The sequence below is a fragment of the Megalops cyprinoides genome, chromosome 6 (genome assembly GCF_013368585.1).
Source record: "Megalops cyprinoides isolate fMegCyp1 chromosome 6, fMegCyp1.pri, whole genome shotgun sequence".
Taxonomy (NCBI): Eukaryota; Metazoa; Chordata; class Actinopteri; order Elopiformes; family Megalopidae; genus Megalops; species Megalops cyprinoides.
Genome location: NC_050588.1, coordinates 29119878 through 29140328, shown reverse-complemented (window position 1 = coordinate 29140328; position 20451 = coordinate 29119878). Strand labels below are relative to the sequence as shown.

Genomic DNA, 20451 nt, shown 5'->3' with positions numbered 1-20451 from the left:
GCAGTCATTAATGGGGGGGGGGGGGGGGGGGGGGTGCAACATCTTCAGCATTTCTGTTCGCTTGTTTGGCTTTTGCATAAATACAATGACAAAAAAGTACTTGTTTTTGGCTTTGGCCCCATAGTGCAATAAATAAGAATGCGACCGTGCTATTAGCCATACCGCGTGCAGGATAATTGACAGTCAGTTTTCCCCAGGGAGTGCTGCATGAAAATCCTCTGCTTGGCATGCAACATGTTACAGCTAGAAGCAAAATCAAGGCCTGCACATCCCTTCCCCACAGGGGAGAAGATGAGAGTCAAGAAATGGGACATCACCCTAACTTCCCACTGCTTGAGAAATCATTTGAGGAATTAAATATTGCAGATCACTCGGACCATAACCCCTCCTGACCATACTGGGGCCCAGAGGGCATTGAGTTTCTTTCTCCCTGCTACTTAGGTGTGTCTAAATTCAGGCCAGTGTTGTTTTGGTCATGTATGTTTGTTTAAATTCCTGATCAAGTGTTGTGAATTTTGTTTTTGTTTTGTTTTTTTAGTTTAGCAATTAGAAAAATCAAAACCAAAATGCCATATAATGTAATTCATGTGTTGTAGCTCATACATCTTCAGTCAGGTTTCCAACACATGCTATGCAGCTCTGAAATAATGTGATCTGCACATTTTTAGAGGATCAGATGGACAGCTTTACTTATCATAGGAAGATGTGAAAAGCACAATGTGAAGGTGTCCATGCACCTGCCCTTCTCCAGTGAGGCAAGATAATTTGCCGTTTTAAGCTTCTGCCCATAGTGGTACCACAGGACTAGAGAGTGATTAATGACGTGCTCAAATATAGCCAAGTCATTAGTCTTTGTAGAAGACTCCAATAAGAGGTGTCATGAGGGAGAGGGGTATTTAAATAAATAATATTATAACTGCGATCACACAGGCTGAGCATCAGCTGCAACCTGGCCACCAGGTCATGTTCTCTGCTCAGGCAATAATGTTATTATACACACTCCTCTGCTCCATAGGCAGCTGCTACACATTTTAATTTTTCACAGGCTGCTGGAGCCAGAGAGCGGCCCACGTGGAGCATCAGGTAAATCTATTAAGAGGCCTCCTCCCTGTGTGTCTGACAAGGAGGAAAGGGAAAAATACACATGTATTAATGGATGTCATAAAAAAACATGCACCATTAAAATACTCACAGGCACTGGAAATATTATTTCTCCCCCTTTATTAAGAAAGCGTGGGGGCTGGGATTTGTGGTTTAGTATGGCTCCCGTTTTCATTTCAAAACCCTTTTTTGCCTTCACCTTGCCAAAGTTCATCTCCATATTTCTGAGACCCACATCTGCTGTCAGGTCTGATTACTTCTTTGCTGCCTTGTGATCCTGATATGCATAACATGCAGATCAATCTCCACTCCAAGGTTGCAGTCTTAACCTTTTCTGCCACATCAGCTCCGGTATCATCACCTCTAAGCCCAGGTATATCCCAGCCAATCCCGGGGCTTTGATGGCAACTTAAACTCCTCAGCTTGGCATGCCAAAGACGTTAAAATTGACAAACATTTCCTCCCTGCTTGGCACTCAGTATTACAGAGATGGATTGGGATAATGGCCCTGTCCAGGGACACACTTGTGTTTCAAGGTACTTCTCATCCACAATTATTATCGATAAATTCAGATTCCAGGGCCATTCTAGCTCAGAATGTCATTGCATAGAAGATTTGAGTGAGTTTATCTGAAATGCTTACATCATGCATTACATCAACATGTTAACAAATAAGCAGCCCATAAACTCTTAGCACATGACTATTTTACAATCTGCTGTGAAATGTATATTTATGCACTAGCCATTTAGATAAGAAATATCTACAGTACGTATACATATTACAGCATTTTCTTTATGCAATATTAAAGGTAAGAAAACATTTCTCGGATATAGCACCAACTTGTAGGAGGATGGTATTAAAAGCAGTTTAAGTTATATTTATTTATTTATTTTTGATGCAACTTTTCCTAATGTCTAGTGATGTACGGTGTCAGTGATTGTACTGCTTTGCTAGTTTACGTGTGCTGCTTTGATTCAAGACTGGCTGTTCAACTGTCTGAAACATAAGCACTTTGCTATCTTATTGCTAAGTACTTTTTATTTCTCTTCCATATTTGCATTTTATAGGGAAATTAATCTCATTAGATGATCTTGCCCCTGGCTAAAACTGTTGTTTCCTGTCAACTAGAGCAACATCCAACCCATCAACACAAGTCTCAGGGGACAGACAGCATAACTATACTGATGACAGCACATTACTGTGGGGGTACTGCTTTTGTAAACATTTGCTTTTCAGTAATACCACAGACCACATCAAAATCTTCAGGCCATCTACCACATTAATAATACAGAGGAGCACAATTCTTGATGGTTATGCAACTAGAGAATCATACTGGCTTTAGACCACAAATGCAAGGCTGTTGGCTTTCACGTGGTTTTGTACTAGATGAACAACTTCATATTCCCACATTGTACATGTTAAGAACCACAACTACAAGCTTTGAAGCAACAGCTAAAATAATGCAATCATGCGTGGCCCTTAATAACTAATGGCAGCAAAACAATCGCATAATCAGGAGTCAAAAAGGAATAAGCATGGAAATATTTCACTTTTCATAGCATGATTTTTGTATAATTTTAAAGAAAATGCATGTTCAGTTTTTGCTTTTACAGCAGTGTTGTAACAAAGCAGATCATTTTTGTTGTCTGCCCAAGAGCCATCCTGTGTGTGTGTGTGTGTGTGTGTGTGTGTGTGTGTGCGCGTGTGCATGTGTGTGTGCGTGCATGTGTTTGTGTCCTTGTATCTGATTTTGTGTATGTGTGTTTCTTTCATGCTGTTAGGGGAGAGTTCCACCAGTCCAGGCACTCAAACATGCATAAGGTGCAGTGGCTTCATGTCTGAAAGCATCCTTTGTTCATCTGTATTCAGCCCAGCACTAGCCAGGTAAGTAATGACATGCAGCAAAGGCCAGGGTGCCACAATTCTACTCAGCTGGGCGGCTTGCTGACGTCAGGCCTTTCCACATTGCAGTCTCCAGCGGATGAGATTTCTCCTCTTATGAGCCAACCTCCTCCTTCCCACAACTTTATCTTGTATTCATCTTTAGCCTGGTAGTCCAGAACAATAACCCAAGGACAGACCAGCCATTTTGCAGCATTCCAGCCACATGCATTTCTATGAAATTCCAGCTCTCCAGCTGTGAGTGTGTGTGTGTGTGTGTGTGTGTGCGTGTATCTGTGTTTAAATCTCTTCAAAGTAGGGGGTTAGAGCACAATATATTTACATCCTATATATATCCTATTTTCATTATTTGCATTACTGAAAAATATAACAATGTGGGTGACAAAAGGATGTCAGTCCTATGGTAACAATTTTACAACAATCCTAAACAGCAATTAAATCTTTTTTTGTGGGATATATTTAAAAATTCTTTTCAATAAGCCCAGCTCTTTGCTTTTTTATGGTAAGACACCTAAATAAATCTGACAGGAGATTTCAGAGAAATCACGCATCAGGTGTTGTACTGTTCAGTGCCTCAGGATATACCTGCAAAAACAGTGGGATAAAAGGAAATACTGCTGCTGGCTGCTGGTGAGATTGAGCAGTAGAGAGAAATTGGGTCACACTTTAAACAAAGTGTTGCTTATAAAGGCTTTATGAAGCTTACGTGGCTAAAGGCTAAAGGCCAGGTGACATTCTTCGTTATGTCACATTTGGTATAACGTGTTGCATAAGAAAGTGTTATGTCTCCCTTTATGAAGTATGACATTTGCTTGTTTATGGTTTATGAAGGAATTATGTCATGTTTATGATGGCTTTACGTAAGCTTCATAAAGCCTTTATAAGCAACACTTTGTTTAAAGTGTGACCAGAAATTGCAATATTTGCAGAAATTGTAATAATATATAATGATAATAATACATCAAACTTTATATTACCCAAGAGCATGAGTCCAAATTGCACACAGAAACAACAAAATACTCTCAAAATACCTCTAACAGCAACATGAGCAACATGAGACTTGAGTCGTAAGAGACACGAAAGGTAAAATAATCAACTCGCTTTTCTTGCAGGCATGAGGATAGAATACTTCCACAACACAAGCACAAAATGTTGACATAAATAAGTGCTTTTATCATACCTGCATTTTTTACCTTTTGCATTTTCAACAAGCAGAAATGATGAGCTGCATTTACACTTAGGACTTGTGGCCTTTGTAAGAAGCGCCTTACCTTCTCCGCAGACTGAGCCGTGCCGAAAAATATGGGGATGAAGGCGAGCCACACGATACAGGTGGTGTACATGGTGAAGCCAATGGGCTTGGCCTCGTTGAAGTTCTCCGGAACGCCCCTGGTCTTGATGGCGTAAACTGTACAAGTCACCATGAGCAGGATACTGTATCCCAGCGAACAAATAATTTGTAGATCCGAGATGTCGCACTTTAGCACTCCTCGGGCCTGGTCGGGGTTGATGGTCTTCTGCTCGTCGTAGTCGATGATGATATTGGGGGGATCCACCCCGAACCATATGAAGACCCCGAGGAGCTGGACAGAGATGAGACTGGAGGTGATGGCCAGCTGAGAGGTGGGGCTGATGAGCCTCGGGGCTGTGACTGACTTCTTACCCTGCTCGAAGATGCGGTATATGCGGTTAGTCTTTGTGAGGAGGGCCGCGTAGCTAATGCACATGCCCAGCCCCAGGAAGATGCGCCGGAAGGAACAGATGGCCACATCGGGCTTGGCGATCATGAGGAAAGTGATGATGTAGCAGAGGAAGATCCCGGTCAGCAGCACGTAGCTCAGTTCCCGGCCTGAGGCCCTCACGATGGGCGTGTCATTGTAGCGGATGAAGGTAGCCATGACAAAAATGGTGGCGATGATGCCCAGCATAGCCAGAAAAACCGGAATGACGGCCCAGGGCGAGTGCCACTCCAGCTTGACGATAGGGATGGGCTGGCAGGCAGTTCTGTTGGGGTTGGGGCGCATGTTGTAGGAGCACATCTTGCAGGAGGTTTCATCATACTGGTACTGGTATCCGTCGCATGGTTCACATTGCCAGCAACAGGGCATGCCCTTCACCATCTTCTTCCTTTCTCCTGCCTTGCAGGGCAGGCTGCAGACTGAGCTTGGGATCTCCTGTTCACCGTTTGGCCATTGCATGTCCTCTATCTGTAAGACAGGGAGGAAAAGCACAAAGGATAGGCATTGGTGCATCAATGCTGACAGCGCTGTATCATGCTGTGTCTATTAGTTATATTCATGAGTTATACTGACATGCCGATGAGTTATATGCACTCTTCTCAGGTCTGTTAATATAGTATGCCACTTACCTGTGATGTATGGGAGATATGAAAATCATCCATTGCATGCCATTGCTCATCGTTAAACAAGATACCTTTTCACTGATTAAGCTATTTTACTTATTGCATTCACTTGAAACACCCCAACCACCCACAAAATCATTGTGTTTCATCATGGCATTACTTTGATAACTTCAATAACCATGAAGGCATCAATGGTAGTTGCTGAGAATGCATAAAAAACTAGTCACACAATTGTGATGAATGCATAACCACTGTCGCTTTGTCTGTATCACGTTCAAAATGATAAAAGCTTTTTCAAGATGACTGTTCACTGAGAAAGGCTAGGTTGATTGATTTATTGACTATAACTGCAGGACAATTAAACGCTATGCCAAGGAATCCATTCACCAATTTCCTTCCAAGCTTCTTCAGTTTTACAGACACGTTTGACAGTAAGAAATATACTCTGCAAGCAGTCATATCCAGTCCACATCAGGATATCTGCCAAATTCAATAACAAAAGCAAAGACAAAGAGATACTGCAGATGTAACGAGGACTGCTGATATATTAGCACTGTTTATTGCCGGATGCGGTTTGCGTCAGCGCCTGTGGGCTGCGGAGTGTCTCTGGCTCCCTGTGGCAGCGCTGAGAATGCCAAATCGACACCTGGGGAGGGTGGAATGAAAAGCCGCATCAAACTGGATGACGCATGTGGCAGGCAGGCAGATTGGACACACCGAGGAATTCCCCAACCAGCACAAAAGAACAACTCCAAACAACCCACTGATCTTCCAGGCTATGAAACAACTGACCCAGAGCACAACAAAACCGAACAGAGATTTCTCCTCTGCATCCCTCGCACCCGTCAACATCCTTCTCGCTCTCTCTAATCATCTGTCCATTTCCATACCTATGCGATACTCACTACGCTCTAAACCATTGCATACCGTCACCCAAATGATACTGAACTGACATGACATATATCTCAATAATTCTACCTTGTTAATTACAGCGTACAGGTGACTGCAGGACCCCTCTCTGGATTTAAATATCAATTTTGTTATAATAAGCATGAATGGCAGCACCAGCTTTTAGCACAGCATCATCAGACTCCATCACCGTGCTCGTCGGAGACGCTGGCTCATACAGCACGTTGACAGGCTCACAAGGGATCTCCTTGCCAAGAGCAACAGTCTAACGGAAATCAATTATTTACATTAAACATCTAATATCTATCAGACAGACTGCAAAGGCCTATACTTACTGTGAACAGAATGGTGGCTTGTCCTTTTATTATTTAAAGAGCTTGTTGAAATGATGCAGCGATCACTGACAGCAGGACCTGAATGTGCAGGGCCTATTCCTGTTACATATCAACGTATTTTCCCCTTGTTGTTAGACACCACAGGCTTATGCTGTCTACTTGTAAGACGGATTTTCTCCCTTCACAAATATCTGTTGATACAACTAATGAACACATCTCCAGGTCAAAAGGGCAGTGGAAGGAAGATCAGTGGAAACAGCAGAACATCAGATCTGCAGCTGCTTTAAAGCTGGAGACCATGCTGAAAGGGTGGATTACATACAACAACCACCATTTGTTTTTGTTCAATGTAATGCCTTGTACAATAGCTATGTTGTTCCATCTCTAAGGACAATCAGACAGGTTGTTAGAGCCATCCACAGAGGCTTGTGAATGGGTGGTTTTTGAACGTCCTCAGATATCAAGCATTAGTTCTCAAACTGTAGCCAGAAGGTCGTCAAATCAAGCACTGTCACCCAACATTTCATCATTTCTCATGTATTGCAGCCTCATCTGAATCTCCTCAGCACTGACAATTCATCAGTCTATAATGCATCACTCTAAGTGCCATCATCCAAAACAGACTTATACTACACAGACTCATGGACACAGCATGCTCCCTGGTCTCATGTTAGCTTTCAAAAACAGGACAGACTTTACTATGACATCTGGTTGGATGAGGCTATATTGGATCAGAGAGTAAACGGGTTGATGACTGGTGATGTTGGGACAAAATGGACAAATTTATTCCAGTTGCTCTTCACATATAAAACTTTTTGAAAGGTACTTTTAATCTAACATATAAAAATGGTTGTATAAAATTGTATTATTATTATTATTATTATTATTATTATTATTAGTGTACTGACTTTATTACTTTTTCTTCTTGGCAAATGCCCTTATCCAGGTCAACTTCCAGAGCTTCCACTTTCACCATTATCCATTCATACTGCCAACTGGATATTTATATTATATATAAATATTGTATTATAATATATATATATATATATTATATTATATTGAGTTTCTTGCTGAAAGGTATAATAGCCAGTGTCCTACCTGTAAATTAAGCCAAAAAAATTCCGATTGCGACAACACGTAGTTTCTCAACCACTACACAAATCTATTGCCTACCGCCATAGCAGTCTGTTATTCCATCAATGTCAAATCATTTATCACCATGCAATGGAAAAATCCTGGCTGATGATCATTGGGTTTTCTTGGAATATTTTAAGCTTCAAAACCCTGGATGAATTTTATTCTAACCAACTGATGAGGTCAAACAGATAAGGATGAAATCATCTCCATGTATACTTAAGCCACAGTGACTTAAACGAATCATGTTTAGCTATTAAATCTGCCAGATCAAGGCCCTCTAGGACTGGTACTCATGTCACCACAGAGCATTACTGGATAAACCCTAATGCTGACCTGTAAAGGCGTAGTAGTTGCTTTGCTCACTTTGCCAGTAGCAACTTGAAAATTCCATACATGACTTTTTTTTCCAGAACTAAGCAAATGCACAGGTCATGTGAGTGGTTGTTTTGGCCATGATATGCTGTTTTTTTTTGGGGGGGGGGGGGGGGGGGGGCAAGGTGAATGGACAGGGAGCACTTTCTCTTGGTGCTCATTAGCTTCATTTCTGATCCCTACCTGAAGCAATTTAGTTCCAGCCATCAGGGTGTAATTCATTACTTGAACTTTAAGGTTCTGCTCTCCCAAAGCTCATAATTAAACACAGTGAGGAAGCTGTAATGAGATTAACTGTCCTGTTGCTATGGATACAAAACAAGATCCCTCTTCCATGCCTTGAGTGTTGCTTCTTCACTTTTTTTTATCTCTGATGGAGATATACAGAATCTTAGTGAAGCTCATCTATAATTTTGTTTTTCTATGAGATGGCAATCCTTGATTTATAGTTTACAAACATTTATCCATCTGGCATAAGCACATCACACTCTTTTCTCTTTGATCCCCATGCAGCACAACTGCAAGTGGGGAAAGTCTCATTTATTTAATGCGCACGTATTAATGTGTGAGACATTCGCCATGTGGCCGCACTGTCAAACAGCAAAGCTGTCACAGATGTGTCACGTCACACGCAATCCCTTTACTTTGGCTCTTGTCTCAAATTTCATCAGTCAGGTTCTGTATGCTCTACTGCTCCCTTTTGTTAGGTTTTGCCACCGTGATTAACTATTCTGTTGACAGCACCTTCCTCAGAAACCTCATAGAATCCATGAAATGTACACATCGGGCAAATTACTGTCAAACAAAAGCTGACAGGAGAATCTATAAAATCAGGAGCCTTTCCAGATATATGGAAGAAATGAACAAGGGCGGAAAACACTTCAGTGGTAGGGAAGCTCATTCCAAAATATGCATGAAATTAATTTGGTCACATTGTTCTACTCAGAGTCTTTTATAGTAAGTTGCACACCTTGCCACAACGACCACATACAGAGATACCACATTTAGTTATATTCTGAGCAGTGCAAGGCAGCTTTAGTGGTAAAATACAAAGTGATTTCACTGGTGAGGTAAAAAAAAAAAAATTGCATGTAAGATGGAAGATGACTATCCACAGAACAATATTTTCCTTTCTTTTTAGTTTTTAGCTTGTAAATAGCTAAGGAAAACATTCTATTGCTCAGCACTGGAAATAATATACTTTGCATGTTTACGCGGTTGTTTACATTTTCTAGCACATATTTGCAATGCATAAGCTTATGTCTCGAGAATGGTGCTTGATTTATGAGCCTGTTACCAGCTAAAATAGTGTAACTTCTTCTTTACAGCCTGATGTCAGTGCATTTGAAATGGGCTGCAAAAAAAGACAGCAAGAAAAAAATAAAATAACCAATTGCAGTACCACCACAACCATGATCACTCTCATAATATTGCATCGTGGACAGTGAGGGAAAGATGATAGTTCTGAGAGATGGTGTGGAGATGTAACAAGACCTGAGACCACCCCTTAATAACCTTGATAATAAGCTCTTGCAATTGCACTTTTGTGACCCTTGCTTCATCTATATGGAACACACAAACAAGGTCTAGAACCTCCTCCTTTGCATAAGTTGATGCACTGCACGAAAACACAGACGTTTCCTTCACATTTACTTAAAATGACACAGATAAGCAAGAATACAAAAATTAGGGTTTTAAAGACAGTAATGCTTAGAAGACACACTGCTGGGAGTTTACAGGACTGGAGCTCATTATTGTTTTACGTACTGCATAATCTATACAGCCCTCCATGCTTTTGAGAAGGAAGGAGAACGTAAACAGCGCACAAAGGTCATCTCTCCTGAGGGTCTCGTCTGACCTTTCACGGGGCTGAGATCTGACTCATCAGAGAGTTGGAACAGATATTTGGATTCAGTGCCGGTGAGATTAAGGCACGTATGTTCCACTTACACTTAATTGCAGAACTAGGTCAGTCCCCACAGTGATCAGGCATGTGCGTTTCCAACAACAACAACATACCCTACATGAGGACCCCAGTACAAGCAAGTGTGTGCGTGTATTCATATATTAATGTGTGTATGAATTTGTGTAAAAGAGAGATAAAGAAACCATCATGGGACATTAATATAAATACACAGCAATTAAATGTATGACTTGTGTGCAATTTCATTTTTTCTTAAGCCAAAACAAATTAAATGTTTTATATGATTAATGAAAACAGTGACAGTAACGTCTTATTAACAATTAAGGCCAAACTTCAATGTGGAAGCCTTGAAACCCACCAAGACTTCTTATGACGTAGGGCAGTGTACAAAAGGTTACAGAGGCATTTAATATTCATTATTCTCCACATGGGGTACTTTACAGCATAAGGCCAGCCTTAGAAAAACATTATTACATTATTTATTTACTTAGCAGACACCCCTATCTAGGGCAACATACCATTGATTTACACAGCATGATATTGTACTAAAGCTATAAGGTTATGTACTAAGCGGTTTAACAGCAATTTCTCAAATGGGATTTGAACCAGCTCTGTTCTGGTTAATTGCTCTGTTCCCTAATTACTATTTTACAGTTCTTCTGTAGTGTAGATGCACGGCACTGCAAGTGGAAAGCATGCAGCAGAGTGTGTTCATGTTCCTGTACTTTCAAAGCAGATTTTTGGTGGTATAATATGTGACCCATTCAGACCTGTTATGGGTGAGATGAGATTACACATAGTGACGCTGTAAGTATTTTATTTAGTTCTTTATTTCTGGATAAGCTGCATTAAAATTTGTTCAGTATTTTGGAGTATGTGATGATGACTTTGTTGTGGACATGTAACTTACAGGTAAGTTATGTTTTAAACGTCTCATGATGAAAGCCATGTCTGTAAACACATTTTTTGGAAACCAAAGTGATAAATACAGTCTTTTAAAATTTAATTTGGATTGTTGTTTACTCATGCAACCCCATGCTTAGAACGAGTAAACAACAATCCAAAATGAGTTTTGAACCTAAAATGAGTTTTCAGAACTTAAGATTGCAAGAATGTTCAAGGAACGCAGGTATTCGGTAGCCATCTTACTTGGCTTAAAAAAAAAAAAACAACAACAACTCTGTGTTATTACTATTTCTTCTAATTTTTATTCCATCAAATTTTCTGTATGCAACGCTTCCTACAGCTTTTACACTTGCGAAACTGGGAAATACCTTCAGCTAGTATGTGATTGCTTTACTTGTGTTTTGGATCAAATACCTGAAATATTTTGTAAGTTATTTACAGTTTTATATTGAAAAATGTCCCATTGACTAACACAGATAAAATGTCCAGAATGTGAATGTTCTAACATGTGCAGTTGACTTCACAACAGGCCTGCTAAAGTGAACACAGACATAGACCACCTCTCAAGTGGAGTTTACTATGTAACTATGAGCTACTACCATGCTAGGGTTTTTAAAGCCAACTTTAAAGTTTGTTCTCAAATTTTTCTTTATAATTTTGTTTTGTTCTAGCTAGCTATGTTAGCAGTCTAACTGGCTATCTTTCATTGGGCTGCAATGGTTTTATAACTGAAAAGTAGCACCCTAACAAGCACATTTTATGTTAACTAGACAGCCAATCAACAATACAAGCTTTATTGAGTGATTGCTAGCTAGCAAGCTAGCTACAGATGAGCTTCAGACATTGAAAGCTAACTAGGGAGCTAAAACTGTAAAGGCTAAAGGTAAGGCTAGCTATGCTCTGGATGTTGCAACAATACAATATTAGCAAGAGCAGGCTGAATGTCGTTGGGCTATTATGGATTAAAAATGGTCTGAGACCAGGGTGACTTAGAAAAGTATGCTCACCCTTTAGCTTACATCCAGGTTAGATTGTTAATAAAAAGTTCTACTGTAATGTTAATGGCATAACAATCAAGATCAGCCAAATTAGACACTTTGGGGCAAGGGACATTTTCTTTATAAATACTTATGCACCTGGGTAATGTTGCTTAACTAGTTACAATGAGTGGATTTGTGAGTGAAGTAGCATTAACTAGCAATAAACAATTGCAACATTTACAAGTATCTACCTAACTAGCTTTGTCCATTGAAAAACAAATGCATAAAGTTACCTAATTATACATTTAGCATGTGATTGAAGCATCAGCAAATATGACTGCATCAGCAAAATGATACATTAGGCAGTTTGATTTCATACTATTGTCTTTGTCATTATGAATATTTTTCAGAACAAACAAGCAATAAATAAATAAAACAATAACATAAATAAAATGTGTTCAGTAGAAGTAACAGGGAATTCACATTTACATTTCCCTTACTTGACCTTTGTTCTCACAAGTCTTTCCAGGTCACAAAGCTTCTGGCAAGGTGCTATATGTTGGTTCAATTCAGACAATATGTATTCTGTTCTGGGCTTTACTCAGCCTTACTCTCAGATGCAGCCATCTTACTTTAATTTATTAATTAATCAATATTATATTATTATAATATTATTATATTATTAATTATTAATCTTATATTATTAATAAATTAATTTAATTTATTAATGTAATTAAATTATAAGGGTGATAGATGTACATGCATTGAGAAAAAAAAGATAACACATTTAATAGCAACAGTAGTAACAACAGTTGCAAGCAACAGCTTCAGTAAAGGCTGCCTCAAAGCTTTTGCTGAGTAGAGAGATGAACCTTACAGTTCCTTACAGTTCAAAGCTTTTCAAGAGAATTTTTCATTTTAAGCAAATGAAGTTTGCTTAAGTACATGCATTATTAATATCTCTACATAAACAAGTCACATCACATACTATCTACAGCATACACTACACTGTGCAGTGGAGTTGCCTCCATCCCAGCTTCTGTGCTTCCTGAGAAATGTTAAGATCAGTACCTGATATTATATTTAATGGGTTACTGAAGAGGACTGGGATGCTGGTTTCACCACAAATGCTTGAACAGAGACACTGGGCTCTAACATTGACTGTGCTCAATGCTCATCTATTTGTGCGCTCTGCAGGTTGCCTGGAGTGTCATACAGTGGTAAGACTGTACATAGCCACCTTCCACTCCACACACACACACACACACACACACACACACAGTATACATCAGGAACACAAAATGAAAATTCTGTGATGTGAAATTAGTGCCTGCATTTGTTTTTTTGCAACAATCCTCCGACACCCACTGCATGACTACTCATTCAACCCTCAGGACTATTCCCTGCACTGGGAAGTGATGCACAAGTGACATTTTGCAGTGGAGCAGTGGGAAGTCCTTGGAAGATGTCTGTTTTGGACTCTGAGTCTGTGACTCATTTTGTGTACAAGGAGACAGCAAACAGTAGAAAAGTGAAAGACATCTGTGCCTTCCATCCTACCCTGCAATGATAAGCAGGCTGCAAAAAAGGAACAAACCACACACACACACACACACACACACACACACACACACACACACACACACACACATACACTATAAATATATGTGTGTATGTATAAGCCTACCCTGAGAAAAGGACTTTATAAAGGATAACCATCAGCCTGCATGTGTTAAAAACAAGTAATCAGTTGAAAATAAAATATAGATGGGAAAGGAACATAAATCATAAGGTTATCCAAGATCCAATAATTACATTGTAAAAATGTACACAGCAATACGTATTAAAGGAAAATGTATAACTAACAATACAATGACTTCATGTTTACATACACTTGCGTAATAGGAAAAAAAAAAACTGACACACTGATTTTTTTTTTCTCTGTTCCAAGTTTGAGAAAGTAATGTCTCTTGCCTTTTGGCACCATGCCCTGGGCCAGCGGAAGAGCAGAACTGCACTGTATGGAAAGATCTCAAAGCCTCTCTGTTCTTAATTGTTTCTTGTGTGGATTTACAGTATAGAGAATAGAAAACAAACATGGCTCCAATTAAAACTACAGCTGTGAGAGCCATCATGTGAAGCACTTGGGAAACAAATCCCATTCTTGTTGAAACTTACAGTGTTTATACATTGTTAGCATTCTTTTTTCGCAGCAACACCCCCTTGGACTATTACAATTTGGGAATTCAGAAATCCCCAACCCATGTAGACAGATGGATATGCATATTTAGCTGCACATTTATTTGGACAACTTTTACTTTTTAGGAAAATACATATGTCCTGAATGATTGAGTTAAATATTTTAATTCATATAACTGTTGTTTTGCCAAGCCCAAGAAACTGTTGAACAGTTGCAGCAGCAGTGATCAGAGCTAATGATACATTCAGCTTGAGTCTGCTTGTTTAATGTATATGCTATCAAGCTTGATTGCCTTGCTAGCTATAGCTTTTGGTTGTTTTAACATGAATTGTTTGGCTGGATATGTCCTGAAAAGTGTTCAGGAGTGCCTGAGATAGTGAATTTGTTAGCTACACACTGGCTGCAGAAAGAGATCTACTTCCATGCAATCCTCCCACAAATATTAACTAGCTGGCTAACATAAATTATGAGACATGTCTTAATATATCCTGTGGCCTCACTAATTTCTTTCCATGAAATTAGCTAGCTAGGTACTGCAATCTATTTCCAATCTGGTGAAAGATAACAAGCTCCCTCACGATTGATAGGTTGTTTATGCTTGTAGCAATAGTTGGCCTACCTAATTTGTCTGAGCTGGTTTACCATTCAGCATCAGCTTGTTACATAGTTGGCAAGCTATTCTATGGTTTAGAATCATAGACTATGCCATGATTCTGTTATAGATAAACTAGCTCATTAAAATCACACTTTGAATGTAGTAGCAAGCCAGCTAAGAAATTTACAATAGTTAACTATTACTACTAGCTCATTTAGTGTCAGCCTGTTGGCAGTGTTAATTTCATCATCAGACACTGACTAAAACTATTCGTCAATGACCTTTTTCCCATGAAGAAGACATAACAGTAACTAGACAAAACCCCTTTCATAAAAATTTCAGATGGAAATTTAATTTATGGACTAACAGACATTCAATTTATCATAAAGATTTTGTATGATAGCTGTGTCTTCCAATCGTATGCATGCATGCCTTACAAGCAGTAAACAAATTCTCTTTGTTCATCATTTGTGCTGTTCTTCCCAACTTAGCTACCCAAGTCATCCTGTCTGAATCGAGGTGTGCTGCCATGACACTTTCCTAGAACTAGCTAATGTTAATATTCACATAGATTGTAAGCTCATCAAAGTCTGATATGGTTATGGCAGAGGTATGAAAAGCACAACATGATTATTATGACAATACAGTATATAACTGGGGAAATGCAAAGCAATGCTATATGAATACAGAGGGTTATATAGAAAACTATACAAGTTACATGCTTTCTAAACCAATTTAACTTCCTTGCATTCAGTTTAACTTGCTGTAGCCAAATATATTCAACATACTATACTCTAGCAACATACTAATCTTCCCATAAAATCTAAACTTGACATTCTCTTGTAATGAAGGCTATACTAACTAGCCAGTATCAAGGCATAACCTAAGATGAATTGATTAAGCTTACAGAGAAACTATTGTGGTTATATATTTCAAATACCATTCTTGGCATGTAGTAACCCTGTATGGGGAATGGCTCTTCATGGGAAGTACATATCCAAATTGGCTAAATCCAGAATGAATTTAAGCGGCACATTTTTCCCTGGGATTGTGATGCTGGAATAAATTAGCACACCTGCAACCAAATCCCTCACCAGACACAATATAAAGAGATGAGAATCCACAGCGAACATTTCTGAAGTACCTTTGGGCAGCATGACTGGCGAGCTACAGAGATACAAACACTTTAACTACTAGCAATCTAAACTACTAGCTGAGCCCTAAAGTGAATTATTCCAACCCACGGGTAAATCATGCAGGTTGGAGGAGTTTTTCATGAGTTTTCTGTCTATCATTCTGATAAGAATGAATTTAAATTATTTTGTATGTTTTTCCTTTATTATTAAATATAGTGGTTGTAGTAGTGAGCGATGTGGAGCTTACAAAGTAAATGAGGTAAATTTAAACTATTTGTTATTTTGCAGACGACAAAAATCAGATCAATGTCTTACAGTTTTATTTCACAGATATGATTTTAGGTAGTAGCAGTTTTTGTCACCAACATTAGCCGTGTATCTTAATCTGAGACCAGTCTTCTACTGAGGATACGAAAAAGATATTAATTTTGCATTATAAGGTAAATGATGTTTATAACTTTGTTATATGACTTTGTTTCTGCAAGAGTTGCTTCATTAGCCACATAAAGAATACATTCTGAAAAGCTGTCACTTGGGTTGTAGGTTGGTTCATTTTTAGTTTTGTTACTTTTTGCCACTGACTAATCCTCTGAATCATCAGTTCACTTTTTGCAGCAAAGGCCATTTCACACAGTTTGATAAAGGCTGTCATGGTGAAGCAGCAGTTTCTTCGACCAGACTACAGAACTAAGACTCTGAAGTTTAATCATTTGTGCTTTCTCTCAAACAAACTCACTGACCTGAGCATACTGATTGATTAAGTAATTAATAACAAATCAGAAAAGCAATACACCTGATGTATCAATTTTTACAACCGCTATATAATACATTTTGTTGCATTTGTTTATTTTTGCAAATAAAATATGATCAATAATAATAATAATTATATATGGAAGAGGCAAGCCGTTTTTGTGCAAATAATCAAGGATTACGGAGTCACAGAGACACACACACAAGTTAAATATAACATTAAAACAGCTGGAAAATTTTAAAAACTCATAAATAAGTGACTTGTACTCAGAGTAGTATGTGACAATATAATAATGCACATCTGACCACAGCACTCTCTATAAGGCTAATATGGTGATTGACAGACCAATTCAGCCAAACAGGGAAAAAAGCCAAATATTAATGAGCAGATGTGTAAAAGAACATATAACTTAAGATTTAGAAATCTACAGACATTATGTGTGTTTAAAAAGTGCAAAGTAGAGCTATATGGATAGAACAAGATTGCCAGAAAAGTTTACTGTTATTTTCCAAAATAGAAGGATTATTTTTGATTTAAGTCTGTTTTGTTGTCAGTCTGAAAATTTGTATGCAAAGGAGACAATCTGTATTTTGGATTGATTTCTATACGAAAATTATGTGTGAATACAGTCCTGATAGAATTTAACTAACTACTGGATAGAATACAAAATGCCTAAATTCTTCATAAAAATGAAATTAAGCCTTACAAGTGTTAAGTTTAACATACATGTCAGCAGTGGTGTCACTGATAACACCAGTACAGGTGTTTCTAGTATTAGTAATGGACATTTCATCTGTTGATGAAAGCTGGGTGTAACTATAGATATTTTGTAAAACATAAATATTTTTGCTTTTATTGTGTCACAAAACACTTATTAATATGTGCACAAAGATATGGTTGGATGCATAGCCTGTAGCTGGATGCATCCCTCAGTAGTTGAGATATTATCTATATTTATTATCTATACAAATACAGATACTGCACAGAATCATTTGGTAGATTAATCTGACATGAATGTAATGCTTTCTCCTATATAGCATCATTTGGTAAATTAATCTGGCTTTAAGCGGATGTTTATTTTTCTGATATGTTTAGTTAATGTACATTTGCATCATACGTCACAAAATGCCAATGCAAGTTTAAATAAATTCATTATTGCTGAATACTGTATTCAACCATTAAAGCAATCACAATCAATGTATTATTTATTCTCTTTCATCACAGCTCTGACAGACAGTTCTCCTGTTTCAATGGAAGGCAAAACAGCATTATTTTATTCTCGTAATACATTTCTTACATGAAAATCTCTGCAAACAAAATTAGATTTTCCAAAACATCCACAAAAAATATAAGTCATTGTAATTACTGCTTCATGCTTCATCTAAAAGGCGTAATCCATATAACATATGTAGTCTAATTAATCAGTTGACTTTATAGGTAGATATTATTGAACAGTACGTGTAAGCAATTAAAATAACTCAGATGCATTTCAATGAAGTGTCAAGCTACTGTTTCTTATGAGTGCACTCTCTGCAGGTTACAGCTCTGTTTCTGAAATTGCATCATGAGTCTGTGCACTGGGAACAGTAAGCCTCTATCTAAATAGGTGATTTCATGATAAATGTTTACTTTGCCATTTTGTTCCTAAACTTCACCATAGCAAGCAACCATGGTATGCCCAAGATTAAAAGGGAGATACTCTACATGTCAGAGAGAACAGTAAAAATAAACCCAGCAGGAATGTACGTCTTGTCCCTGTACAGCTAATTAGTACACAATTTAATAATTTAAAAAAATCCCAGATTTTTATTTGAAAAATAAAAAAAAACTAAATAATTGGTTGCTGGTGCCACTGCCTCAGTGGACACAGTTGTTTGGAGCAGTGGATCCTGCCAAAGCATTAGCAGCTAATAACACATTTCAGAGCAGAAATAGACTGTGCATGTCAGGTCTATAAAATACTTGATGTATGCATAATAAGCTGTGCTCCCAAGGGCTGGAAATCTTTATGTACATGAATGTATATTCTTAGGTTCAATCAGAGGTTGCTGTCTTGTAAGGGACTGATTATAAAGACATGCCTTTAAAATGTCCCTGGCAATTATCTATAGGAAATTATGGTTCGCTCCACTGCTGTGCCTGGCTGCATGCAGCTGCTGATTCTGCAGAAAGGGACATCTCTTCATGGCCCAAACAGATAAATAATCACTCGCTTCAACAGGTAAGAAAGAAAAAACAGAATCAAAGGGGGCTATAATAGCAGCTGCAGAATTGACTGCGTTTCAACAGCCTAGCACAGTAAACAAACTATTTAGATGTTCAGAGGTAGGGGAAGACAAGGGTGGTAGTAGGGGAGAAATATTCTCTGAAACAAATATTCCATTCAGGGAGCTGGTTTTGTATTCAGTGTGAAAGTCTTTACCTCAGAAGCGCATGTATGCAACCTGTGTTCTCAATCACCTCCTTTCCTCAGGTGTACTCACATTTAGCTGTAGGGTGTCCATCCACTGACCAATCACTTTGTATCCCAGGCCGGTGTTATTGTTCATTTGGTACTGGAACAGGTCGTAGCGTCCTGGAGCATCGCCATTCTTGTTGAATGTCACAGATGTGCCTGCACTGCCTGCGATGGGAATGCAACAACAGATGAAGAATATTGCTTTGCCTGCATTAGGACTTTCATTTTGAAATACCTCAACACCCGAAGTGAGCTCTTAGTGAATGTTTTTAACAGAACCCTGACTTTGTTTACCACTTGTCATTAGGTGCCACTTTGCCTTATTATTTTTCCATATATTGCACGTTACTGGTCTAACCTTTGTTTCTCTGTGATAATTTACTTCCCAATAGAGGGCTTCTTTCTTGTCTCTCCTGTTATTTGAAAAATATCCCTTATAATGTGTGGGTCCCCCTGGCCTCTCCCCTATGGCATTTTTAATGTTTTTTTTTTTTAAGTAAAGAGGCCTTACAACTGAGGTCTGTTATACCATGTATTCATTTTACTTTTGGGTTTCATTCAGCCCAGCTCAGGGCTCCTTCTGCTCTGGGCAGATACAACTGCAGGTCAGAGGCCTGGGCTGGTGGGTGTTGCCAGTCATCCAGATCTTCCTTCCCTCCTCTCTGTGCCATATGCTTTTCCTGCAGGGCCTGGGACACACGATCACAGCGCTGTGGCACTGCACTCCACAGCTGAGGCGATAAGAGCTCTGCTCTTTCATTCCTGCCTTTCACAGAGCCTCTGGAAAGCCCGGTGCTGAGGCACACAGTGTGGTGTGTGTGTGTTGTGTGTGTGCGCGTGTGTGTGCGTGTGCGCGCGTGTGTGTGTGTATGTATGCGTGTGTGTGTTGTGTGTGTGTGTGTGTGTGTGTGTGTATGCGTGTGTGTGTGTGTGTGTGTGTGTGTGTGTGCGTGTGTGTGTTGTGTGTGTGTGTGTGCGTGTGTGTGAGTGTATGCACGTGTATGTATGCGTGTGTGTGTGTTGTGTGTGTGTGTGTGTGTATGCGTGTGTGTGTGTGTGAGTGTATGCGTGTGTGTGTGTGTGCGCGCGCATGTGCGTGCATGCATTTATGGATGCTGCTTTGGCTGATAACACACTAACCTGACTAAGCAGAACAGTAGGCAAGCCAAGACCAAAGTGAGTTGCTGTAAGAGAATGTAGCTAGGAGGACAGGATTTAGAGGAGGGGGGATTACTTAAAAGAGAGACTCTCTCCTGCTGTATCAACAGTTACTAATCACTCCACGTCAGCATCAATGTGTTTATTTCAAATTTTGTACCAGAAGTACGACACTAAAAGAAAAACAACGTGTACTTATTATTTCCAAGGAATCATGTCCATGTG

General features: G+C 39.0%; 1 protein-coding gene across 2 annotated transcripts in view; it reads right to left on the bottom strand.

Moving 5' to 3' along the window:
* The window catches only part of LOC118779140 (metabotropic glutamate receptor 7), a 172456-nt gene that overhangs the window by 19306 nt on the left and 132699 nt on the right, over positions 1-20451 (bottom strand). For both annotated transcript variants that reach the window (XM_036531063.1, XM_036531064.1), the window contains exons 7-8: positions 19094-19233; positions 4275-5210 (exon numbers count right to left, since the gene is read on the bottom strand). In XM_036531063.1, the coding sequence (XP_036386956.1) occupies positions 4275-5210; positions 19094-19233 (1076 nt within the window). The remainder of the gene's footprint in view (positions 1-4274; positions 5211-19093; positions 19234-20451) is intronic.